This window comes from Hetaerina americana, unplaced genomic scaffold (assembly GCF_022747635.1).
Source record: "Hetaerina americana unplaced genomic scaffold, ioHetAmer1.1.p SCAF_84, whole genome shotgun sequence".
In the NCBI taxonomy this organism is placed as follows: domain Eukaryota; kingdom Metazoa; phylum Arthropoda; class Insecta; order Odonata; family Calopterygidae; genus Hetaerina; species Hetaerina americana.
Window position 1 is genome coordinate 1,214,967 of NW_027287472.1, and position 27,534 is coordinate 1,242,500.

General features: G+C 42.5%; 1 protein-coding gene and 1 long non-coding RNA gene across 2 annotated transcripts in view; both read right to left on the minus strand.

The window, feature by feature from the left end:
• gogo (golden goal) overlaps nucleotides 1-16,966 on the minus strand; it is a 39,821-nt gene extending 22,855 nt beyond the window's left edge. Inside the window, exons 1-6 of the mRNA XM_071597284.1 lie at nucleotides 13,463-16,966; nucleotides 10,999-12,226; nucleotides 10,243-10,380; nucleotides 9,297-9,427; nucleotides 4,887-4,999; nucleotides 5-167 (exon numbers count right to left, since the gene is read on the minus strand). Coding sequence (XP_071453385.1) covers nucleotides 5-167; nucleotides 4,887-4,999; nucleotides 9,297-9,427; nucleotides 10,243-10,380; nucleotides 10,999-12,226; nucleotides 13,463-16,966 — 5,277 coding nt within the window. The remainder of the gene's footprint in view (nucleotides 1-4; nucleotides 168-4,886; nucleotides 5,000-9,296; nucleotides 9,428-10,242; nucleotides 10,381-10,998; nucleotides 12,227-13,462) is intronic.
• A 17-nt stretch (nucleotides 16,967-16,983) lies between these two features.
• The window catches only part of LOC139698387 (uncharacterized), a 312,741-nt gene continuing 302,190 nt past the window's right edge, over nucleotides 16,984-27,534 (minus strand). Inside the window, exon 5 of the long non-coding RNA XR_011702912.1 lies at nucleotides 16,984-17,088. This is a non-coding gene — a long non-coding RNA (uncharacterized lncRNA). The remainder of the gene's footprint in view (nucleotides 17,089-27,534) is intronic.

Consider the following 27,534-nt stretch of genomic DNA (forward strand, 5'->3'; position numbering starts at 1 on the left):
AGACCTGTAGGAGCCAGAAGCTCCTTCCGGGGCAGGCTTGGGAGGAGGATGCGATCAGGCGGGCCCTCGGCTTTATTGGGCCGGCATTCCTCGAGGACCAGGTTCCGGCAACCCCTTGTAGGTGCACCACGCAACCTCCACAGCGGCAATTCGGCTCGTTTACTTTCCTGGAGATCAAAGAGTGTGAACAATGAAAAAATCTTTAATTTTTAACATTTGCAACAAAGTGGAAATACTCTTTTTTTAATTCGCAGCCGCTACGGACGGAGAAGACGAAGCCGGAATGGAGAAATAAGAAACATGACCACTGATGAGAACGACGAAAAGGATTTCTTATTCTTTCATGCACTTGTAACACCATATTGTCAGGCCATCAGAGCGCCAAAGTCAGTGAAATAAATAAAATTGTATGATCAATTATGTACCATTGTACGCACTAGCCCCACTAAGTCCTATGTATCCTACTTCCTTGCGCTAAAAATGAAATAAATTAAGCGATTAATTATTAATACAATTATGTTATGTCATAAGAACAGATTTGTGGACTTATTTTATAAAAAATTCTTTATAATTAGAAGCTTTGAAGGTCGTTGGTGAATTGATAATTCACTCAGATCGTTTGGTTTTTATTACAAACTTGGGCATCGATTTATTCACTTTAAGCGTTTCCTCTTTTTCATCCGGTTTACAAGTTGAATTGAACCTTCAATTTTAGGCTAATATTTTTGCATTTTAAAAAATGCGTGTCTCCGAAAGAGGCAATAAAATTATGACGACATCAAAAAACTTAAAAAATAAAGTAATCAAAATAACATCTGCATCTGCTAAACGGGCAAATTTGAAATGTGATGAAAAGTCATACGACGGATGGTCACTCTCTCCGTCTCTTGCCGAGGGCGAACGTGTTTGGAGCTAGCCAGTCCTGAGAACCAGTTTGACCCTACCTGAATCTACCTTCCTACCTACTTCTTAGTGCTTCTTGGTTCCGTGAAGTGTAGTATAGTGTTAACGGATAAATTGTTCCGTTTATATAGTTTTGTTTTGTGTCTAGTTATTTTTTTAGTGTGGTGGTAGTAGTTATTCTTCGCAGGGTGTAGTTGTTTGTGTCCCGCCACTCTGACTGGTTATTAATGAGTGATGTTTTTCTTTACTCATTTTTATGAGTAGCAGATCTTTATACAGCACTATTTTTCCCGCTTAGGCTTTAGATTCAATCCCCAACTTTTAATATATTTGGGTGATTTAATTTGAGGTAACTTCTTTTAGAAAATTTTAGCATATTGTATTCAGGTTAGCTTTTTGCTGGGACTTAACTGTTAAATTAGGACGGCTTCACCTAGATCTCCTGTTGCCATGCTCAAAAACGCTGGGGAAAGCGCGGCTCTAAGGGCTCGTAACGCCACATTGGAGAGAATGGTGCGGGAGCTCCAATCAAAAGTTAACGGCGGGGTGTCTTCTCGCAAGGGAATTAGTGCTCGGGGCAGGAAGTCGAAAGTCCGCTACGACTATAGGGCTGCACGAGTTCGCCCGGATGTTGAATGTGGTTGGCGATCGCAGACCAGCCGCGTGTCCAATGTCCCAATAAAGGAGTGTTTCCCTTCCGGAGATGGGACGATTGAAGGGTTGTTTCTCAGGGTAAGGAGAAGTTAACGCTGCGGCGAGGATTGGACTCTGTGGAGGCAGTTCCGATCCCAGTCTCTAACAGGTACCAGGTACTGTCGGAGGACAGTACCACTCTATCTGCAGGTCAATCCCTACTCCGAGGTTGCTCCCTAGGAAAAGACGTCAGCGGAGTAGAAGAGAGGGAATTATTATGATAGGGTGTTCCAATGTCCGCCGTATAATATCTCCCTTACGACGTAGGGTCCAACGGGAGGGAGATGTTGGACCGCTGTCCTCATGGTACATACCAGGGGGCGAGGTTCCTCAGGTGACGCGGGTAGTGATGGCGGCTGCACGTGACGTGGGTTGCTCCAAATACGAACTGCAGCATATGTTGGGACAAACGACGCTACGCATCGCGTATCCGAGGTAATTCTGCGTTCTTTCGGGGAACTGAATACGGAGGTGAAGCGGGTCGGGGCTGAGTTTAAAGTCCCAGTAAAGTTAAGCATTTGCTCAATCATCCCGCTATCTGACCGTGTTGGCATGACTTGGATACAGATTGAAGGGAAGGATAACAGATTGGGAAGTTTTTGTCGGGTAATCGGAGTGGACTTCATAGGCATGAGGCTGTTCTTGCATCGTGTCGGGAGCCTGTTAATTGTTCGGGGGTACATTATACGACTGAGGCATCGGAGAAGGTAGGAGCTAGTATTCAAGAGCATATGAGGAAAGTTAAGCATATTCGGTAGGTTAGAGAGAAGGTCAACTAGTGGGAATTTACTCGATAAACACTACTCGGGTCAGTCACAAAAGAATTGCGAAAAGAATCACAGTATATGCAATGCAATATTAGACTTGGTACATGAGAATGAGTTGGTATTTATAACTCCTAGAGTAAGTAACATCGGAAAGGGAAACCACAACGAATTGATCAAGAATAGACCTATCTCCGTAGTGATGATCCACTGCCGAAGTTTGGAAAAGAAAATAGCCGAATTTTACCATATGATTAGAAGTACCGAAGCCGATATAATTATAGGAACCGGGAGCTGATTATCTCAAGGCATTGCAGACGAGGAGGTTTTTCCTATAGGATTTAGAATTTACAGAGGGGAGAAAAAATTGGATTTGGGGGAGGATTCATAGCTGTTAGAGATATTCACCAAAGCAGAAGTGAGTCTTAGCCTAATAGTAGCATAGAAAGTGTTTAGTCTTCCATAAAAAGCCCTCGGTCAAAAAGAGTCTACATTTGTGCATATTACAGACGATACCGGAGAAACATCAATTATAGAACTAGAAATAGAGGTACTAGTTTGAATTCCCATTTACGCAGTAGAAAAAATATAATCGGAGGGGATTTCAATCTTCTATCCATAGAATGGAAAAACTATAATTTCATAGCAGAAAATAAGGACAAAGAGTCATGTAAGTCATTGCTTTGTGTTTTCACATCACATTCATTAAACCATTTAGTACCTATACCCACCAGAGTAAATAGTATACTTGATCCTGTAGCCAAAAATTTATCCGAAGTCGTCCTAAATACAGCCACACTTGATGGACTTAGTGACCACAGACTAGTCCTAGTTAAAATTAACTTGATGAAAAATCAGTAACACACAAGGAAAATTTATTTGTTTGACCGGGTCGATTACGAAGGATTAAGACGTGACCTACAACAGTCTAATGGCACATTTAAGGAAATTAGTAGAAAAAGAGGCGGTGAGAGTTTGTGGACTACTTTCCTCGGCGTCACACGGGCTACAATAGAAAAACACATACTTAGTAAATTTAAAAGTGACAGGAAGGAGCCTTGATGGCACAACGTAGGAGTATGTAAAGCATAAAAATACCAGAGAGTATGGTATTAAAAAATGAGAAGATCACAGAAGGACGAGTTAGACCATAAAAAAATGAAATGATACAAAACTATACATTATCCAATCCGTTAGTAAGCAAAACATGTCGCCAGGAGTTACTAGAATTTAAAAATAAAAGATTGCGTGACTATTTGAACGATAATCTTGGAGCGTTATGGTCATATTTTAAGGGGAAAAAGTCGGCAGTGCCATTTCTATATAACAACGGGCAAAAACTCAACACCAGTTCAGAAAATTCTAAAACATTAAACCTCTATTTTTAAAGCATTTTTAATAATCATTCACAGAAACAATGCGAGTCCCTAACCGATCGCTCCTATGAACCCGTGCCTTAAATTGTAATATCTTCTCTTGAGATTGAACGCCAACTTACACACATCTGTCCAAACAAATCGCCAGGTCCTGATCAAATCCCTGCTCGTGTTTACAAAATGATGCCTCAGAAACAGCTCTTTTCCTGGAAATAATATTTAATAAATACCTAAATGGTCTCGCAGTACCCAAAGCCTGGAAAATAGCCAATGTAACTCCCATATTTAGGCGACAGAGAAGAGCCGAGTAATTACCGATCAATCTTTCTTACATCCATCTCATGCAAAATTTTAGAGCACATTGTTGTACATTCAATCAAGGAATATCTCGATTCTCAGAATTAACATACAAAAAACAACACGGTTGCTGAAAGGGTAGATCTAGCGAGATCCACTGGCTATTTTTGTTCATGATATTCTGGTCTCGGGAGAAAATAACTTTTAGGTCGATGATATTTTTCTAGATTTTAAAAAGAAATTCGTAAAAGTCCTTCATAAAAAATTGCTTCAAAAGTTAGCAAACTATGGGATTAAAAAATGTGTTATAGATGGGATTAATAAATTTATAAAAGGCCTTAATCTTTTTATTTAATATACTCATGATTTTAACAGTTCTACTGCATGATTTGAATGTGCGTATCCTGTTATTAAATATTGTTGCATGTAAGTACTTTCTTTCGAGTGATTAAGGTTTATCGAGTGTATGACCAAACTAATATTGGTGTAGAGGTAACATGATTTGGTTTTGCACGTGATTTTATTCTAGATAAAGGGTGGTGATCAAACACCCCCCACCATACGCTCTTTCGGCGGCTTGCGGGCTATTGTGTAGATGTAGATGTAGAAAAGTTGCGATGAAAGCTGGCATACCTCGGGCTGGCACGCGGCGCTTGAGCAGAAGGGACAGAGATTCTGCGAGAAAACACGCGAGCCAATAAATAAAAAATACGACCGTCAAAATTTCACCGCTGGGGAACATTTTTCCTCGTTCACTCGCGTTCGCATTCCCTTTCACCGCCGCATTCCGCTCGGATATTATTTTGCCACCCCTTCCATAGGCAAAGCAAAGCGGGCGCGCGGCCCCACCCACCTGTTGGCGTCGTCCGCGGCGTTGAGGGCCAGGCCGAGTGGGCACATTTCCTGGAGCTCTTCGTAGGAGACGCCAGCGGGAGGGGGACACCTCTCCGTCTCCAAGGCGGTCCCCTAAACAAAAGGAAAATACTTGGTCACTCCAAATTCAACACAATAAGCCGTATCCTCTGTGGCGTTAATAATGCTACGGTGACTAAATGCGCAATAAGTGGATTAGTTATGAGGTACGCTGCTGGCGAAATAAGAATGAGGGCATTATTTCAATACTCCATAAAAAATATAAAATTAATGGTGACTTCTGAACATTTTGGAAATGCCTACGCTCATTTTTATTACATTAAATGACCCTGGGAACGACATACCCAGTGAACAGCTACATCAGCAATGCGTGAATAAATACGCTCTACATTTCTACAAAAATTAAATTATTTCTTGCTTTCCATGCAAATGAAGTCAGTAATGTCATTTGTTATAGCAGATTAGCCTATGTTATTTAATATAGCAGATAAATATACAGATTAGTGTAGCTCAGTTAGGATAGTACTTATATGCTTAGTTATAATATGGTTTAGATTATAATACTCTTATTAACTGCAGTTTTATCTGTTTAATTTAAATACTCTATATGTAGTACTCATTTTGATCATTATATCAAAAAAGAGCGTTAAGTGCACAATCATTTGGAAATAATTTTTATACAATAGATTTTTATCAGATAAAGCACGATCAATCAATTATGCTCTTTAATCTATTACGTCCCAATCGTTAATTGAAAAATATGGATTTAAAGACCAGCGTTCCGGACGCCACCAATTATCTAAAACTCAAATGGAGATGGTTACTCACAGCACAAATCCTCAGAGAGAAAATCTGGTTCACAATCATTTGATATTGATAAGTGATATAAAAAAGAATACTGGCGATATATATTCCGGATAACTACTCAAAAAGTTTAATTTAAATAGTGTACATGTATATGATAGGTGATCTATATTCACTCACTGCAAACGGATCATAGGTCAATGATATTAGCAACCGGGTGGTTTTTCGTAAAAAAAATAGCTGCTATCTAACCCCTGAAGCACGTTAAGGCACTAGCCCGACGGTTCAAAAGTCATGTGTAGGAAATATAATTTCAACAAAATTATATCTCCAGGATAAGAAATTGACCATGTGTACTCTAAACATCGCATTTGATATCATGTTCAAAGATTGATTGCGTTTACTGATCCGAATACCAAAATGTATACAAAAATGTAGTCAGGATTTTTATAATTATTTCGTGTGCTAGAAATTCAGGTTTCCTAGCTTTCTTACAACGGTTGTATTTACACCGTTTTCTTTATAATTATTAAGTTATGAAATGACATTATCATTTCCAATTACACTCATATGAGCGTCCATTGAATAACTAAAAACTTAAACTCTGTTTAAACAAGCTGTAATATCAGTCAATGCATAAACGAAATATTTGCCACATTGTAAAAATCTGTTAATAACCCAAAAGAATTTTATTCCATGCGATTCATAAAAAATATTGCATAAGCATCTTCCTTGGCACGTGTGTGAAAGACGCCAACCCCTTGTCTACGTCACTCAGTCGAGATTCCTAAGCCGCTTTGTGACGTCGCCCTATTCCTCCGTGCACGAATTTGTGGTTAGAGTGGGGGGGAAGGGTGGGCACATGAATGGACGAATGGATAAACCACACCACACTCTCCAAAAAGCCACTGCAAAGCTATTGAGGGAGAGGAATAAAAAAGGAGAATCGTAATCTCGACGGCATTGCTGGCGTGGTGATGGAGGAGGGGGACGGAGGAGGAGAGCTTTCCGTCCGGAAACAAAGCGGCCCTGATATTCCCCCCCTTCCCCGCCAACGACCGCACTCTTTCGCTCAACCCTTTACATTATCCCACCCCATCGCTCCTATTCCCCTCACCCCAAGCATCTTAGGCCTATACATACATACATGCGCGCATATGTAAACTATAGGCAAACGCACTTTATACGCAGCATATGCGTCACCCCGCACTTCTGAACGCGTAAAGCACTCGAGGCGCGGGAGCCATAAGAATCCTCCCCTACCACCGCCTCCCCCTTCTCTTTTACGAGTGGTACGCGTTCGCCAAAGTCGTCGCGCATTGTGCGTTTGCCTGCGTGTTTGCGAGTGGGCCTGCGGCAGAAGAAGGGGGAGGGAGGAAGGAGATCCCGAGGGGGAGCGCGGAACGGAAGAGGGACCATCGGCAGCGCTGAAATAAAGAGCTCCCCCCACCCACGTCTCTCGCCCGCCTCCTCCCTCACCCCCTCCAACCTCTCCCACTTGCCAACTCATTAACGAAGGGCGTCACGAGGGGTTGATGGGAGCATTGGGAAGAGGAGGATATTAAGTGGGGAAATCACAGTGGTGAGGGAATCGCGGGGAAGAATTTCAGGGCAGGGGGTTGGGGAAGTGGAAGAGGAAGGAGGCGGGGGATTGCGGGAAAGGGGGCGGGTTCAGGGTGGGGTCGAGGGTTATATCTCTGATGGAGGCTGGACGTGAGGAGAGGGTGGGGGCAGGCAAGATCCTCTCTGCAGAGGCGTGCGTGGGTGGTTGGAGAGGGACCCTCTGGGGGAGGGGGGGGGGGTTCGAGGATGCCTCGTGAGTGCAAGATGCGGCGGAAAGTCGGTGATTCAGCCGCGAAGAAAATGGGGCATGACTCCCTTCCCTCTTGTTGGAAACCTTTTTATTTTCACCACCGAGAGGAAGACCCTCCGTCTTTGGAGGACTATGAAGGTTAACGGGGACCTCTTACGAATTCGGGGACTAATGAAAACATGGTGGTAGTTGAGGGGGGATTTATGTGGTTGTCGAGTGGGTGCGGGGGGGGGAGAATGAAACTGTGCTATGATTTGTGTAACCGTGCGGGCGTCACGCCCTCATTATCTCATCTTTGAAGAGTGAACGTGAAAGAGAAGAATATGGAACATTGAATGCATAATTACTCTCGTCGCCAGCTCTTTTTCTAATGAACTGGGATGTGTAACTTGCCCCCAAAACTCTAAATAATGGAGCTGGTTTCTTTAATCCGGCCTAGTTAAATATTTCACAGATATATCGAAACTAGTCTTCGGTTAGAAAAAAGTAAGAAATAACACAGTGTATTTGAATAACGCATGACTTTAATTAATTGACTAAATTGCATTATCGCTACATTTTAGGGAAAACTTCTGAGTAATACATAGCATGTTCATGAAAGTCACTCGAGAACTAACTACTTAAAGATGAGTTTATTGACTCAATGCAACAAACAACAAAGAAAAATTATCCATTTAGTTTCAATAATTTTCAATTGAGTTAGCAAAAGTGTTCATCATTTCAGAATTAATAAAAAATACTTATATGCACAATGCATTGGAATTGAATTAGTTAAATTAATAACTAAGCCTGAAACTTCCTTCTTTTATGTAGTTCTAGCCTGGAGGGCGGGATATAATACACAAAAAAAGGACGACAGTGGATGGGTGGGAGCAAGTGGATGAACAGATGTTGTTCTGATGCTTGGATAAAGTACCCTCACCCTTGTTATGAAAGGGAATTCATAAGCGGGAACCCTCGGGCATTTTGTTCCATTTGTTTCAAATTTTGAAAGGACAGTAAATCACTTCTCCAATTCCAGAGAGTTGATTGGGATGTATATATACTATATCCATGGGGGAAGAGAAGAAAAGAAGTGGGAGAGAGGTCAAAAGAGAAACATTTAATAGAGAGGGAGAGGATGTATGCACTCAAGATATGTTAGAGGTACAAAAATGAGGAGTCAGACGTATAACGGAAAGGGATATTAATGCGTTTAATTATTTTGTAAAAAGTATTTTTGCAAGAAATATTATCATTGTGCTACCGTAGCGAGATTGGTGGTAAAACATGGAAATAACACTTAGTGTTGGCATTAATAATGTCTCTTTTTTAACAAATTGTCGCTATTTTGTGAAATGCGAAAACTATAATTTTGACTTGATAATCGTTGTATTGTCAACAATGAGTTTTAATTACAAAACTTTCATTTTAAATGACAAAGAAAAATGAAGCATATGTTATTGCGTTAAAACATTTTGAAAAATATGTCCTTTCTCATCGAAACTATACTCTCATTGGGTATTAGCTCTCAAAGAAATTATTACAAATGCGAAGGTTATACATCGGGCTCTCTGGGACGAACAAAATCAAATTCGTATGATATCCCACCATCTGACTTTAACGAGCTACTCTATCTGGGACTGAGACTACTTACTCGCGACCAAGTTCTGATCTTGTGCATAATTCGTGCAGCCGCCGAATCCGCCGAAATAGATGGCTACTTCTAGTCCTTTAATCGCAATCGTTTTTTTGCTAGTGGCGTGAACATAGGCTCTGAATTTGATCGCATACCTCGCAAAACGGTGCCCCGTATCTCGGCGGTGGATTGTCGCAGGTTCGGTAGCGATTCCTCGAGCCGCTTCCGCAGGTAGTGCTGCACTGACTCCAAGCGCTCCAACTGCCCCAGCCACCGCGGTCTTTGTCTGCGAAGCAAGATGACACGAGTAACTTATTATTTATCTTGACCCGATGAATTGTATGAAATCACAAAAATCAAATAAGTAATTAACAGAAAGTAAAATCAGGACTTGACTGTTTACCAAACTCTTCGGGTGTATGGAACGATGAAAAACAGAAAAAATTAGCAATCTTTAATTGGCCTCAGGGGGGCTCTTTTAGCACGGGCCACCCCCTATATCATTTTAATTTGAAAAACAAAAGTTTTTGATTTGATGCTAATAGAAGAATTTTTAAGAACTGTTGATTGGGAAAATTGTAGCAGCTTCAAATTTGTGCGTAAAATGTGTTCGTAAATATAAAGATAAATAAAATTGTCACCATTTTTTTAGAGTTAGTCACAAACTGGAAAATAAAATAACTGTAACTAATGCTCTTCTACGTAGAAAGTGACAATTTGTTCCATAATTAACTATAATAGTGTACAAATAAGTATCAATTTATGAATATATGGAAATTTTATTTGATGCATTTTGATAATTTCCATTTTCATTCCAGTGAGAAATTATATTGATACCGTTGTCAAAATGAATTTCAAAAACTTAGAATTAAAATGATTTGAATGAATACTATGACAATAATTCAAAGCTATCTTTTTTCTAGAGAATTTTCCTTAGCCGTCAGTAAAATACACCAAGGATGCCATTTTCAAAATCTAATAAAGTATATCGTAAAAAAGCATCTCAAGAGGTGTGAGGAGCAAAATAGTTGGAGTACTTAGTGAAATAAACATAACATAGAGAAACTCGTCAATGCCTTTAGTAAATCTTCAGATACTGACCGGAAGTTGGGAGTGTGGGAATGCATTGTGCTCGGACGTGCGTCACGGCCCCCGTCAATGCCTCCGAAGCGTAAGCGAAGCAATACTCGGAGAATCGCTCAGTGAACAGGGAACAGTCAAACCAGGCGTTGTGCTTTCCTGAAGAATTGGAGATAATAAATAATTACGCACTTAAATATACTAACTTCAGTTAAATGAAAGAGGATAGGACACTTGTACAGTTACTTTATTACAGGCAAATGATAATTTCTGGGTAGTTAGAGTGGTCAAAACTGAATTACGGTGCGAAAAGATAGAGAATTTGAATGTGCTTAGCTAAGCTGGAAACATTTAAATATTTAAGCACGTAACATTAACTTAGAAACCTGTTTGTTTTTTAATATAGACATAATAACATATTAATGCAAAATTCTATGGAAATTCCTGTTCGCGACTTGCAAACGTATTTTACTCTCACACTATATCCCTTCTCCTACAAAGGTTGCCAAATTGTTGTTAAAGGAGAATTAGCACTGTATTGGGAGGAAAGTTTACAACCTCTGTTGACTTAAAAAATGGGTTGATTTTGAATTATCCACTTAATAGTTAAATAATTAAATCTGCTTCTAATTCATTACATTTTAACGTAAATTGATAAAAAATATTTAATCCAAAATTTATATTTATTATAACGGAAACAGTTGTGATATTATTATTTTTTTAAATGAAAGCCTGTACCCAGCCTTTGTGGACCAGTTCTAAAACATCAGACCAGACCTTTGTATATTTTCTTCTCAGCCACATATCTGAGTGAAGGGTGCGAGAGGGTGACAGCTGCGTCCATCGAAGCGTCCGTCCCCATCCAGAATGGAGGCAATATGGCCGCCACGTCCGGCCTGGCCCTCCCGAAGACCCTGACCCTGTCCGAGGCCTCCAGAATGCACTCCGGGTATTCGAACAGGACGGGCACGCCCGACGGGGCCGGCTCCAGTGTCTCGGGTCGCACGTGGGCTTCGCTGCACGGGAACACGCTCCTAGCGTGCACCGTGAACACGTATCCCTGGCTGAGGCGCACGGTGATCGGCTCACTCGATGACCACAGAGAACCAGGCGGAGGGTCCGGCATCTTCCTCCGGGAGGGGGCATTGGGGCCGCCGCCGGATCCGCCTTCGGGGTCGTCGCCGTACTCCTCGTCCCCGCTGCCCTCGCGGCGGCCTCTGCCCGCCTCTGGCCAACCCCCATCGCCCCAGTCCCCGCTCCCGTCATCCGAGTCGCCGTCCCCGCTGCCGAACTCCCACCAGGAAGACCCGCCCATCTCCCAAGCCGACCCCCTCGGCTTCCTCGATAGGGGGGGCTCTTCGCCGACGCCCTCAGTCTCCTCGGCCGGGGAGTCACCGGTGTCCCTCAGGATGTTTTCGTAGTCGCTCCGGTCCACTCTTCCTTCTTGATACTTCCGCTCCATCCTCCCGAATTTCAGGGTATCATCGTCATCTCCGGCCGAACCCTTGCTTTGCGGTTGCTTCTCGCTCGCCTCACTTCCCTCGCCGCTTTCGGAAACACTCGAGCCTCCCCCGACTGCTATTTGGTCCATTGCTTTTGTCTCGAACTCTTCAGTCGATGGTTCCTTATCACCCGTTCGATCCATTTTGCCACCCAAGTTTTCACCTATTTTTTTGCCGTATCCTTTTCCTATTGACTTGGTCACCGCGCCTTTCGATTTGATCGATGAAATTCGATCAATGGGTACACCATCGTCTGCGGAGGAATCGCTTGGCGCGGCGACCTTAACACCCCAAACTCTTTGCTTTTCCCGCTCGTTCGCTTCTCTCTTCCTCCTTCGTTCCTTTGCCTTGCCTGCCTCGTGCTCTTCCGTCTCCAGCGTGTAGTTGGACCGCACCTGCACCATATACACTCCAGCCTGCCCGAACGCCTCACACGGAAGAATGACTTGATGTTGGTATTTGGGACATTCCGGGAAGTCCACCAGCTCCTTGGTGAACACGGTCTGCAAAGTAAGTGAAATTAATGGATCTTGTAAAGAGTAACTTAGTATAGCTCAGGCTTTAAATTTTTAATTGGTTAAGTTTTGGAAAATTATATTTCATTTAGGTTTCTCAAATGGAATGAGCCTATAATGAAAATCACAAACAAAATATTTCTTACAAGATGTAAACAATGCGTTATTTAAAAAAAGGTCGTTAATTTCCACGATAAAAGAACTTACTCGTTCGTGTGGTGTAAAATTGGATTAAGTAGACGTTAAATAGTTTATTATGTAGATATAGAGAAATACATGTACTTCAGTTGAAAATCTCTTAATACCATAATAGTTACAACGAAATAAAAAAGTAGAACCATTATACCCACATATTTTATAACATTGCCGATGAAAACCAAAGAACATCGAAAACTTTTTTTATATTTTCTTTGATTGAACCCAGCTACGTTATATTTAAAGACTTATCTTTAAGCAATATATAAACAAAGATGTGTATTACAGCACCTTTTTTAATCAATACATGAACTATTGCATCATAAATCTTTAAAAAGCTTTTCACTAGGCAAATAAACGTCTTCATGATACCATAAAACCATAAATACAGTAATCAACCAGAAGATCGGTTTGGTAGGTGATGGTAGAGTTCACCCAGTACTTAGCCCGACGGCGTGTGAAATTCACACATCAGGGAAGGGGGGCCAGTTCCTTTCCCTGTGCCGATTATGGTTTCCCAGGAAGATCTGGTAGCTGAAAAATCATATAGCTTGGGTGGAGCTGCAGGTGCCCAGAGACTTTCCCGGGAATCGAAACCAGGACTTTCCGGCCAGTAGTTAAATGCTCTACCCCCTGAACTAACGTACTATAAATCTATATTAAAACATAAGAGAGCTATCACTTAAATACTTTTTGACTAAAGTACAACTATTATCCTCTATTTTTATTCATAAAAATTCAATTTTACGATATTCAAGCAATTAGTTGCCACTCTTCATTTTAAGACTCCTACAACTCCATTGAGTTTAGTTTCATCTGCGTCACTTAGCCTTCATTTGTAACTTAATAAAGAGCCGACATGTACGAGAGGACAAATCCCTTGTGTCAATACTGGTATTACTGAGTAAACTATTCCCATTCGTTTTACATACAGAGTAAAATATTAAAGCAACCATGCTAGAACAACGAAAGTGCTTTAAAGGTTGAGAATTACAATCTACCGACAATGTACAGAACAAAAGCACTGACCTGTGGTCTCCTCCATATCTCGAGATTTTCCTTCCCAGAATCTTCTTCATCGCACTCCGTGGAATCCACTCCGCAGTAGCGCAACACCAGGAAGACGCGGAACGGAAGTTTGGGGGGGCCCGGGGACAGGCCCGTCTTCGGATTCCTCGAGCTCCCAGCCGTGGTGGGCGCCCTCTTGACCCGCGCCTCTTCCCGGGGTGGACCGCCGGCGTCCCTCCTCTCCCTCGCCGCCCCCCTCATCCAAGACTCAACGCGGAACCTCTTGGCCCCGCGCACTGTCCCCCCCACCCTGCTCCCTCCTCCAACTCCTCTCTCTACCCCCGTTTGCCCACCCCCGCGGACTTCCCTCTTCATGGCGTAGCCCGAGGAACCGAGCATCCCGGCCTTCGCCTCTAGGCTTTCGAGGGCGTCGTCGTTGATGTCGTACTTGGTCACCCTCTCCTTTCTGATCCGCGCTCTTCCTTCCCGCGGGTTCTCCGTCTCTGCGAATGCCGAGCTCTCATCTCCGCTGCCTAAGAATTGCCTCTCGGTCGTCGAGGAGCTCGCCTGTAGATCGTCTCCCGGCTGGACTCCGGCGTCCCACGTCTCTGGATGCACCACGTTGCTCTGGTCCCTTCTCGCATCCCTCTTCTTCCTCCTCCTCCCACCTTCCCCCCTCCCCTCCAACTCACTCCTTAGTCTTTCTATCTCTCCCCTTGCACCCTTCTTTGCCCTCTTTGGTTTCCACTCGTCCTCAGACGATTCCGCACCCGTAATTTCTTTGGTTTCAGCCCCCCCGCCTTCCCCTCCCTCTCTTAGCCGGGATTCGGACTCCCCGTCCTCATCCATAAATTTCATTTGATTACTTTCACCTTCCCAGAGCCCGTCGCTTACTCTCCCTGAACCCTCAGCATTACCTTGGACGTGGAAAGCCCTTCTATACTCCTGGCTCACCGCCTCCCTCCGCGACCTCCGGCCAACGCCTTCAATTCCACAAGGTATCTCCACCAGAACTCGAACGGGAGCCTCGAATGTCTCGAAAGTAACATTTCTCGGTGGTGTTCCCTCACTTTTCGATTTCGACGCGGAAGCCAGGGAGGACGAAGAGAGAATGTTGAGGGTGAACCTGGCCGCAGGCCATGACACGAGCACGCTCTCCTCGGCCAAGATATGCCGTGACGCTGACGCCTCACAGTTCTCTTTACACCCTTTTGCGACATCCCTGGACACCCTGCTTTCAAATGCCGCGGTCAGGTTGGATATCGCATCCTTTTTCAGGTCAGTGACACCCTCCTGTGGGTTTGCGATTTTTAAATTTTCATTTTTGTCCTCTTCTTCAACTTCTCCGACCTCTCTTTTATGAACCCGCATAGATCTGTTAATACTCGTGAAGGCATGATTTTCCGTCAAAGTTCCCTCCGTTGAGAGGTTATTGAATGGCTCATCTAAGGTGCTGCCCTCTTCGTTTCTCCTCCTCCTCCTTTTACCGCCCATGTCGTGATCGTGAGCCACCGATCCACTTGGCGACGACGGAGCGGGGTTTTCAGATTCATTTGCGCCTCCATCGGCTTCCCTTTCCCACCCAGTGGGCTCCATACCTTTCTCTTCTGCCACTCTACCCACCGACGCTTTCTCCTCCAAGTAGGCCCTCAGGAAACTCGATGGCGCGGCTCTCGTCTCGGTCCCCGACACCTCTTTCGCCGCCCTTCCGCCTTCTCCCCATTCGGCGGCCGGCCCGTCAAGTGCTCTCGCCCCGCCAGGCCCCCGATCTGGCTCCCTACCTCCCGCAAATCTGTCCTCTCGATCCTGCCAACTTTCGGAAACAACTCGACCGCCCATCCCCCAGGCCCCTCCCTCCCATTGTTCGGGTCTTTCGCCTTCCCCGACGACCCCAACCCCGTAATGGGATACCCCAGGGCGCCCCTCCTGGCTCTTGAACCATCCGAGAGCACCCTTTGCGACAGTGTATCCCTCCGAGGGGAGGGTGTTTCCCGCCTGAGGGTCTCCGATGGCATCCCCCCGAATTGGCCGCGGCCCCTCTACCCGCCCCATCACGTTCCTTTGTCTCGACCCACTCGATGATTCCGCCTCCCTCCTCCGCCTACTTCCGACGGACTCCCCCCGCCCCACCAACGCCATCGACGGCGTCCCGTCCTCCGCCTCTTCCGCCCCTTCCGTAGACTCTCCCGGAGATTTCCGGTCGGAGGGCATTCCGCCCCTATCGTACTCCTCCCATCGCTTCCTATTCTCCAGAGCCTCCAGGATCCGGCCGTACATTCGCCTCACGTCGTCCTTGCCTCCGTCGACTTGCATGCCCGCGGTGTCCTCGTCCCCGCTCCCGCCATCCGGCGTCGGGGGATCTCTCTTCTCCGCCTTCCCCGCGTTGCCCCTCCCGCCGCGATCCGAACTTCCGTTCCGCACTCCCGTTTCCTCCGATTTGTTCGTGCCCGTGGCGACCCCGTTCCCCCTTCCGCCGCTCTCCGTGGATTCCACGGCTCCCTCCGTGGTCGCGGTGTCCCGCTGTGGCCTCTGCGTCCCGGGGTTGGTCACCACCCGCCCCGTGCCCACCAACCTCACCACGTAGAGCCCTCCGTGAGTGAAGTGGGAGGCCGGGAACGTGAGGGCGAGGGTGGAGTGCGGAGGGGTGGGACCGTGATGCGACGACCCCTTTTGGGACTCCGATGGGAGGTGCCACCCCCTGGAGACCAGGGCTGTTTCCAGAATCAGACCGCGGACCTCATCCACGTCCTCCTGCCCGGCCCCTCCTTCCTTCTCCACCCCCTCCGGCTCTTCCCCCTTTCGCTCTCCCCTTCCACTATCCTCCTTCCCCTCACTCTCCTTCGCGCCCCCATCGCCCTTCTTCTCCCTCGCCCCCGCGACATTCCCCACAGCCTTCCCTTCCCCCACCTTCCTCCCCGCACCCCCGAACCCCGCGATCCTCCCGTTCCAACTCCGCCACCTCAGTTTCCCGGCCCACTTGCCGGACCCCTCCGCCCGCTCCCCCTTCCCCCGGGCGACCCCCGCCTCCTTCCCCGCCGTCCTCACCGCGTTCTCCCTCTCGCCCTTGGGCCGGACGCCCCCGGCCACCCAGCCGTACCTCTTGCCCCCCGTCTTCTTGCCCCCACCCGCCGTATCATCCTCGTCGCTGTCCTCCTCCACCTCTTTATCCTCCACGCTATTCCACCCCCCGCCGATCTCCCTCCGCCCCATCGTCTCCCTGCCCTCCCCACTACCTTCTCCCCCACTGCCCTCCTCTCTTCTCCACCTCCGCCCACCACCCTCCGCCCCCGACCCTCCCCCGTCGCCCCCTGCGGCTGCCTCCACCCTCAGCCGCCTCTCCTCCGCTTCCTTCCGCCGCCGCCGCGCCTTCTCCGCCCCCATCTCCATGTCCACCAGTTCTATCCACAGCTCGCCATCCCGCCGCACAATCCCTCCGCTGCCGGGCGCCGCGGAGGCGTCCCCTCCGCCTCCTCCTACCTCCCCCTCCTGCCGCGAGTGTACCGCCAGCGTCTCCCCCTGCCCCATCACCAGGCCCCCCTCTCCCCCGCGTCCCGGCGCCGGGAGGTCCAACTCCACCCGCAAGTCGTCTCCGGAGAGGGCGACCAACTGACCCGGGGCCGGCACACGAATCCGGTACGGGATGGCACCTGTGGGCAGAATATGAGCGCATTGGTTCTCATTTCATAATTCTTTCAATTACCCCTGGAAATTGAATGTTATTTTTTACTGAGAATATGCTGCGATAAATGATTTCATTGGTAATATATATTAAATAATGACATATTAGCCATACGACCTAAAAATAAATGTTCATTATCCAGAGCAATAATCAGTATACTTCGCTCTAAAAAAAATATGAAAATAATTTTTGAGCAAGGAAAAAAACCTGAATTAGATTAAATATTGGGATTGAGAAAATAAGACTATGAACAATTATTACTAGTGCTTTGAATTTCAAGGAATTAAGACTTAAGAAAATAATTTTATTTTAAATTTTTCATCAACGAATATAAATTATGCTTGGAGTAATCAAAATTATCACCCCGATGGTTTAATTTGACCTCTAGTCTTCATTAGAACAAAATATCTCATTATCTTTGCTTCTTACCAGAATTCACCAAATTGTATGCAGTAAGGTGACTCCCCTAATGCATTTCAGCACAAAGGCATCACATGCGTGGTAATCAACTCTTGTCAAAGTGGTAGCTTATCCAGACAGTGCCTGGTACGTTAGAGCGTGAAAACTAATAAGTACGATTGACATAACTGATTCCGCCGGATAGAGTTTGAATGGAAGTTGGTGTATTTTCAACGAAATACTACTTTCTCCTGGTTAAGAGAAAATAGGCAAGGTTAAATAAGGGAAATTAGGATTCAAATATTAGTCTACTTGGGGCTTACTTTTAAAATCAACAAATTAACGTAGTATTTTGCCCATGGAATAATTGTATTTTAGCAAACTCTTGGGATGATAAAATAAAGGCACAATATTTGCCTTGAATATAATTTACGTTCATTGTGCAAGGGCGTATACATTATCCGGGAATTAAGAAATGAATAAATCCATATGAAGTTATAATTCGGTCGAATATTCGAGTTCATGTTCCCTGGAATGCCGTAAGTGAAAGAAAGCTGTAGAAACCTTAAAACAATTAATTCCTATTTTATTAATATTCACCTACTACTACTCTAAATCCAAACATTACGTAATTAATACAGGAATTTGCGGTTATGATTTCGTTATATTTATGATAAATTATTACTATCGCAGAATCTTGTATACATTTGCTGAACTCAGACCTGTAAGATGAAAATTGCGTTTAATTGTTCTAAATATTACTTCTCGTTTGACTCTTAAAATATGTCAGATAACCATTAAATCTATGATGAAATAATTAAAAATAAATCTTACAACATTTTCATAGAATATATATTTTATTTTTTTCAATGTTTAATGCCTCTTCCTTCGCTGTTAACTTTTAAAAGATTTTGCACTCTAATATTAAATAAATATTTTACATAACCGTAGTATGGGCTAAAATAATCCCATGCTTTCTTAACCTTATTTCATTAGGGAGATTGCAATATCTTCTCCATTCTTTTATCTCCAGTCTCCTTAAATATTTTATCAGATTTACGTTCGAAGGCCATGATGCGACATGATTTCATGGCGATTGTACAGAAAACTATGCTAAAAACTTAAGAGAGAGGTTATATGAAAAAGAGCAGGTCAAATTATTAATGAAAGCGAATGCCGACATCTATTTTTGTTTACGTTGTCGTTCTTCGAAACAATCACGTCTCCCGAAAAATTTAGTGACGTCCCAAATCCGTATTTACGCTGTTAAAAGCTAAAGTCATACGGATGGCTTTATGGCCCACATTCAGTAACAGTTCATCAGCTGGATGACACTATCGTAAACATACTTCGCCAAAATATAAAATTAACTAAATTATAGCAGCATGTTTAATATTAGATTTCTGCGAACAATGGATTTAAGACAGAGAGGTCTCGTTATCCTCTTGAATTATATTGTGAGTTATTTCAGCCGAAAGCTAATTTAAGAACGTCTGATCAACTTACTTGCTTTAAATAGCCAATTCATAAGCACTTCTACAATTTCTACGTCACTTCAATCACATTCACCATTGTCGTCATCAGAGGGCATTGAGCATAAGATTTATTTAGGAAATAATTAATACGTCAATGGTTATACTGTAAAAGTTCAGCATCAGATGTATTTGGAAATAGTGAATACAGGAAAGCATATTATGCACGTAAATAAAAGGTTTTACGTTTTACACCATAAATTTTACCCGACCCATCTGCTAAATTTGAGAGAAAAGCGATTTTTCATGAATATAAGCACCGCGTTAACATTAATTTACGTTACATTAGACATCCTTTTCTTTCATCTTGCTCCATGATATATCTTTGGGTCAGACTGCATTAAGTTTTACTCAGTGTGGTTAATTTGAATTATTTATCATAGAACGGCTTATTTGATCAATATAAAAAGATACGAATACGAAAGCCGTATATCACGGTTCGTATTACAGATAAACGAGTGTATTTTTCACTCGATTAATTAACTCACGCTCTGAGAGTTATTTATGGATTTCATCTGCTTATCATATGTAATGTATAAAAATAGCGACAGGGTAATTCAAACTTGCGTTTGTGAAATATGACGTCTACGAGAATTAAAATTATTTCAAAAATTGTATGCATATTTATTTTAATTAAATACTATTTACAGTGGAATTATGCTGAAATAAAATTGCTGCTTTATCATTTTGAGTTGTGTACATACATTTGGTAAGTATCTCGAAATTCGGAGATGTTAATGATCCTAAAAGTTGACAAATATTATTTTTAAACCTACAATGACTACCATGAACTCGAATGTATTTGTAGCTTAATCAATTGTTGGAAGGTGTTTTATACAAGAACAAATATTGACTCTTTAATACCAAAATCCAAAATGTTTAAAGATAACCGATACTATTTTACCAAATTATTACAAACTGTTAATCATCAAAATTACTAGCCATTAATCTGGATAAATTCAAAGTATTTACCTATTTGGCTTCATGTCCACGCTTTATCAATCGAAGATTGGATTAATACGAGTAATAACATTTAATTCTCAAAGTAATCCTGCTAACTGTCCATTTTTGATCATTCAACTCATTTGTTCATTCATAGCTCCTTAACAAGCTTAGAATTACATTTTACTATCAACTATTTCTTAAATTATTTTTATCTATTATTTTACTTCAACCCTTGCTAGTGGTCCACTGTTTCTATCAGAGAATACATACGTATTCCGAGGAGAAGTACAAATTTCAAGGCCAAGCAATTCATATTATTACACTTACCGTACGAAGAGGTAGGTAGCCCCCGTAAGCTCCTGTTCATTACGGCAGCGACCCAAAAATAGTACTCAGATTATTCAGAAAACTGACTGTCATTTGGACATTTTTGAAATCAACAAAACTGTATATACCCGAACAATTGATGGAACCAGTGTAAGCACCTAGCTATATTTCTGGGTGATTTAAAACATATTCGATATGATTAACTAGTCCATAAAATTATGGTATCTTTATTGAACATTTTATAACATCCTGCTTACTCACTAATGATAGTCATAAACGTTATTAAATGTGTCATCCAAGAGTTACAAAACATTATTCATTCGTTATTATCCTCAAAATGATTTATGAGTTTTGGAAAACCCACCAAAATGCAAGCCGTATCCTCCAAAAGATAGCGGAGCTCCCATAACACGAATTCAAATGGTTATCAAAGATCTTCGTGCCAGATCTCTCCATGAGCTAAAAGGATTATCTGGTGGAGCCTAAACTTTATTTAATATAGATGATCCTAGACTCTGAAATTGGAATAGTTTTTACGCAGTAACATAAGCTTGGGATCATTAATATCCACTACATCACTAATCAAACAAAGTGAAAGTTTTATCTCGAATCTTTGAGAGAAACAAGATGAAACTAAAGGGAATCATCTATGCCTGTGAGGAAAATGCAAATAGACTGGGCAGTAATGAAGAATTATGGTGCTGGAGACGCATTATTCAACTCCAAGTTCCAATATTCCAGGGCGTAGTGCGTTCGCGTTGCAAAGAAGAATGGTTATTGTATATTGGTTATGGTATACCTGTCATTAATCGTACCTTATTAAGTAGAGAAGTACATATCGCCAGCGACTATTTTTTACCTTCCTTGCTCATTATTTTTTTAAATTATTTTATTTTAACATGTACTAGTGGTCCGCTGTTTCTCTCAGGGAATACATGTGTATTCCGAGGAGAAGGACGGATTTCACCGTAACTTTCATGGCCAAGCAATGCATATTATTATGCTTCAGGTGCCCTGTACTATATGCACATTGTTTAAGCATGTACCTCATGTAAGTATTTCGCTAAACATTTGAGCTCATTCGAGTGTTTTACGATAACTCATCACCGGCTTTGTATAATTCCTTCAAAAGCACTCCAGATAGGAGAAAAGGTGCTGGAGCCAAAAGCACTAACCTTCGCTCTCCCCATAAAGTCAAAGGAGTCTCCTCCCACGGAAGAACGCCACCATTTACGTATATTAAGAAGGTAAGTCTCGAGTAAGAGATTAGCGGCTGGGGTTCCCTATTTGGACGGCAACCAGAGCGAGGACTTGGCGAGTGTGCGAATGGCCGTGTGTGTGTCCGTGTGCGAGCGTGTGCTGTCTGGCTTGCCGCATCGGGTTAAAAAGTCTTTTTGTCTCCATCCTCTTGACTCCTTCATAATTCCGCTCTCGCCTCCACATAGTGGCACGGGAGGAGGATTAGGGGCGTGGAGGGAGGAATGGGCTGCGAGGGGCAAAAGAGGGTGTTAGGCGCAATGGGATGAGGTGGAGAGGCTCCAACTTTCCTGGAATCGCAATATGCAGAACTCAATTATGTGTGATGAAGCGGATACGGCGGAAATCAGCAATGAAATTACCACCGCGAATGCTATTTTGATTCTATCCTACAGACCCACGTTCATCCACAGAAAAGTTAATAAAAAGAAAAAGTCAGGTTTTTACATTTATAAAATATTTAAATTAATCCAAAGACATTTTTAGACTGTGTCGCGGCGTGTTAAAACCTTGGCCTTTCCTTCCTTCACATTTTTGATTTTCCATTAGAATCCAGACTGTGCATTTCCCCTTAACTACAAAAATGGTGTAACATTCTTTCTCTTTTTGCACGATATTCAAAAAAATACATAGTGGTGAGCAGAATCAGTGTTCACCGATGACAATAAAAAATATTTTATTTCTAATGTGCATATTGCAAGAAAAAATAAATGTGCGCATTTTATCTCAGTTTCAGGAACCACTAGTCGCCTGTCTGGTCTTTCCGACCGCTAACCCTTAAAGCCATAAATTGTAAATTTCATCAGGCAGGTGTTGTGAAATTGTGATTGTGAACGTAAATGATGGATCGGCTGTTGAGAATATGAACTTCATTAAAATGCGGATTAAAAAGCGGCGTATTAACCACCATGGCACAAAGTGCAGTGTCATTGGCGTATGGGAGGTGAATTCATCATCACGAGTAATAACTTTTTTCAAATCGGCTAAATAAATAGACACTTGTGCCATGCTGAAATATGCTACATAAATAGGCATTAATTAATTTACCAAGAAAAATTTGGAAAGAAAAATCAAATAGTGCGGCAGTTTTTATAACGCAGGAAAAAAAAAACAATACTTACACAATTTGGAGAGATGTACGCAGGATATTCAAATTTAGAAGCTATAAATCATTCGTAGCAGCGTTTTACGGGATATCATCAGATAAAAATTTTTTATTTCAAACTTCATTTCAAAACTACTCTGTCAAACTGCCGGTTCCACTTGTTCATCTTGGAAAAGTTTCACGATCAACGTGACAATTAATGTAAATAAAATGATCGGAAAAGATAGAATAATGTTTTACATTTCATGAAAAAGTATTTCCTGGACATGAAAAGAAGTTTCAAAAATACATACAAGGCTAACGTGACATATGTAATGAATCAGAATCCCCAACAAATAAACAATAGATCTCTGTGGTCTGAAATAAGATTTAAAAATTGCAGAAATAAGTTCGTGTAGAAAAATACTGATCTACATTTGCACCGTGCATACGTGTAATTCTGTTTACGACAAAGTAGACGTAATCCAAGATCCCACTTACATAATCGGCAAGTGAGGCCATTATGACCACAATAGATTGATCTGACTGGTGAACAAGTGAGGGGTTGAAGGATCTATCTGTACCTGTATCTGTACACGAATTCTAATGGAATTTCTCCATTGCCGTATCGGCGAGGAAATGGTAATCCTAATATTTCGTTACCAGTACGTAGTATTTGTATCAGATCTCCTGATGGCGGTATGACCATGTCGCAACGTTTCCAAGTCCGCTTTGAGAGAGAATACTTGATCGAACACCAAGTTGGAATGTCGACTGAAATCTCTGGAGGATGCGAGAAAGAACATAGACCGAGAGCGCCAAAAAATTGTTCCCACGCATGCGTTCATCGCCGATTACCTCAACAAAAGCTACAACAGAATGACATGAAGATTTGGGCATGGTAAAATAAATAAAGCTTCTAACTAAGTGATTTGGAATTAGAGTTTATAGAGGAGGGTAGAGGTGTTAAACGTTAAACTAGTTTCATTTCACTGAATTAAATTGCTTTGGGAAAACTAGTTACGATTTTTGGACAGTATTTCCAATATTAAGATGGTAAGGCCCAGAAAAGTACCTGGAAATCATAAAAAAGAAACGAAAGCCAAGACAAAGGATGTGATAATGTTGGTATAGTGCTCTTACAGTAATAGCGGGATGAAAAGTATCTAAATTGGTTTTAGCAGTTGTTATGTTCTGAATTCGTATTTATAGTTTCGTCAGCACAAATGTGACGTTGATCACTATTCAATAAATTTGTAATCGAGGGACAAATAAAAACAGAAATAACGGCTGGTAAAAATAACTCAATAATAACTTGATGACAACACTAACTACATAATTACGCGGAACACATTCTTGAACGCATTGCGTGAGGGGATTGCACTCTTGAGAATGAGCGTATTTGTCAACAGCATTTCTTTCCCTCGTAATGAACAAGTGATGTACTGAACACACGCAGCGTCTCCTGTCACATTTATTCTATATTCTACGTCCTCGGGCATTTGAGACCGAGACGGGGGACAATGTCCTCGTTTCTCCCACTTCCTCCATCTATTTCCCCTCTTCCAAATTTCGAAATTTTTCGAAGAAAAAGGTTCCTTGCATCATTTTTTCGGCCGAGGCCAACAGTCTCCGGAAAACAAAAAGGCCCATCGGTGAGAGAGGGTCTCTGAATGGAAAGGAAATTGGTGAAAGGCTAGGTGGAAAAAATAGTATCACGGAACCCGCTCCTCTCTCGGGAAACAAAGGGTTCGGGGCGAAAAGTGAATAGAGAGTGAAAGAAGAGATAAAAAAATAGCAAAAAAAAACTTGTTCGGGAAAACCCTGAGAGCGCTGGGATCGGATATTGGAGACTCAAAAAAATATAAGGTCACGAAAAGACTCCCTTTGTCTTGGATTAACTCCTTAAGAGATTAAGAATGGGGGGGAAAGTTGCTTTTTTTAGTAAAAAATGAGGACTTCGGAGCGTCGAAACCTTACATTCAGGCACGGGATCACATTCAGTGACTCGCCCGCAGGGGAAAACGCACACACGGCTTCTTTTCTTGAAAAAAATTAACAAACGGAAGAACTTCATTCGAAGGAAGTTTATTTCCCTCGTGAGAGGCTGCCTTTCTTAACACCACACTGGGTTTCGCTAATTGGTGCTCGGGTAATCCACCTAAATGCGTGCGACGGACCTGGCTGTAATTTCAGCCAAGCCGTCATCAGGAAGCGGAGAAGATAAAGACGGAAAGCTGGAGGAATAGAAAACGGAGGAAGAGCGGACGAGAGGAAAGGAAAAGAGAGGGAGTGACGAAACGGTTGTCAAATATGCGAAATTTACAACCTAACGGAAAGGAAAACCTGAGAGACGGAATTTCATGCTGAGATGAAAATCCAATGAACGCTGGTTGTTGGTAGCAACCGTGATAGTTAGTTTGATAGCTCGTGTCCACACTTGTGAGTTCATTGGCACCGTTTATTATAGCGGTTAGATGAACAGTAGTATGTAATCAAGTTTATAGTTAAAAGAGAATTAATATACTTATGGCAAATGTCCCCTAAGTCATTTACTAATTCCGAAGATTTTGGTGATATTATGTCAGTCATTTCGATAAATTTAATGCAAGTTTTCATGAACCAAATATCTTTAATCCGAATGATACAATGGGTCAACACCTAGGTCGGATTAAAGAGAAATAAATTTTGGAAAATTGCATTTAATGTATCCAAATAACTGATGTTTTTTTTCAAATTAAGTGATATATGAGACTATGGCTATATCTTTGTGCTGTATTTGTTTGCTAATAACCCAATAGTTGAATTTCTAAAAAAGATAGTTATTTTTTACCTATAGACTGATTTATTTGTTAATAATCAGGTACCTATGGATTTCAACGTACATTTTGACTGGAAAGCACTGCAAACCGTTCAACCTCGTTTTCGTTAAGGCAACAGTTCAAGTCTATTACGAAAACGTTTAAACCTATGGGCATCGAGTGTCCTGGCGTCCAATGTTGTTTTATTTATGACGTAAGCACCCATATGCAATGGCAAACACGATTTTAGCTGTTGGTCGCCTCCCTCAATAAGTACTACTACCGTCATTTACCTCTAGCCAACTTCTCTAAGGAGTGTCGTTTGATATTGGTGTCACATTGTTCTGTCAAATTGTAGGGCCAAAAACACTTAGGGCTCTCATTCCGTTTTTATTTTGATTCAGAATAGTCATGGGAATTGTGTAATTGTTTTCAATTATTGGACGCTCTCCTCGCAGCAAATAAGTCCTGGAATTTTCCTCTGCCGGCGCGAAAGGAAAAGAATCATTCGAACTCCCTTTTGCGATAAACAGGTGGCTCCTCTGAGTTGTTCGACGAACAAGACCGTAAAAAAGGCTCCTCCGTTTCCGCACACCCCTTACCAATGTCACCTTCTGATAGTATTATTTGTCGACGTATCCGAGAACCAAACTGTCAAAAAGGATTAGAAATATTCTTAAATCGATCACCGAAATTATAAATAGGCAAAAAATAAGATTACACTTTATTAAATGGTGCGTTCAATTCATCATTTTATGAGCTATGTGGAAATAATTTTTTTTATTAAGTGCCAATGAATTTTTTTAAACAACTTTATTGTAAACAAATAATTTCGTTACTCTAGGATGGAGTTCAAATTTCAATTAAAGGGACGACATACGAGTAGTATGCTACTGCAAAAAGGCGTTTCTCCACTTCGATATTTAAGTACTTATTACCACTAAATATTTTCACATGGGCTACTATAATAATAGAGTTTTGAAACAATAATTAACTAAATTACACTTTTCGTTGAACAAATGGTGTCCGATAAAAATTGTGCAATATGTTGCGGGGATAAAAATAATTCCTGGACGGAGTAAATAAATATGTGGCTAAAGGTGACCAACTCGAAGCTATGCGCCGCCAAAGGGAGGAAAGTGAAGACACGAACTCCTGTCTCGAAAGCTGCAAAGAGAAAAATAGGGAGGTAAGCAGAGGTAAGGGATTGCGATTAAGGGACCTGATGAGTTTTGGGGGAGACCGGGGAGAGTGCACACGCAAGCTCTGGGGTCCGTAATGCGGATCCACCGGGTAACTAAGCCAATTAAGCGTTCTCCGCGGACGGGAGGGAAGGGAGGGCGGGTGGGGGCGGAAGAGGAGGGGAGGAGGAGAAGACGGGAGGAAAGGGACGGCGACCGCGGTGTGAGGGGGGATCCAAACCGTACTTGGTAACAATTGTTTGTGCAACAAAAAGCTTAACGCTGTTAGGCTGAAGAGCGAAATAATATTTTCCCTCTCCTAGTCAAAAAGAGTGTTCTTCTCAATGTTTCATTTTAATTCTCCCTATTTATGTAATTTTTCCCTTAACGAAGTTGAAGGCAGACATATTTCATTTGAGTAGGATACAACTCTGGCTGTCATTGCATTGGCTTAAAAACAGAGTCTCCATGATAAGAGAACGGGGGAACGGGATCAATGCAGAGAAGGGAATGGATCCTAAAACCTTATGTCTTCGTGTCTTTGCCGTTGAGTAATTGTTTGAAAGCGGACACTGTTGACATCGTTTCCCCAATACAAGTAGGATTCTTTCTTAGGATTATTTTTCTTGGCTCTAAAAGTCCTCACTTATGAAGTCCGCAATAGCGTCGGATATGCAGAAAATAAAACTCTGTATATTTTGGAATTAAGTCAGATTTTTAAGCGTGCGCCATTAGGATGTATTCCAAAATAAATGAAAATCTGCTTCTTATTTAACGCAATAACACAAATGCAAACTATCAGCGCCATCCTTTTATGAGATTGATACGCCTCGAAACTGACACCAGGAAAACGGGAAAAGCATTTCTCGGCACAAGTCTTACACTATT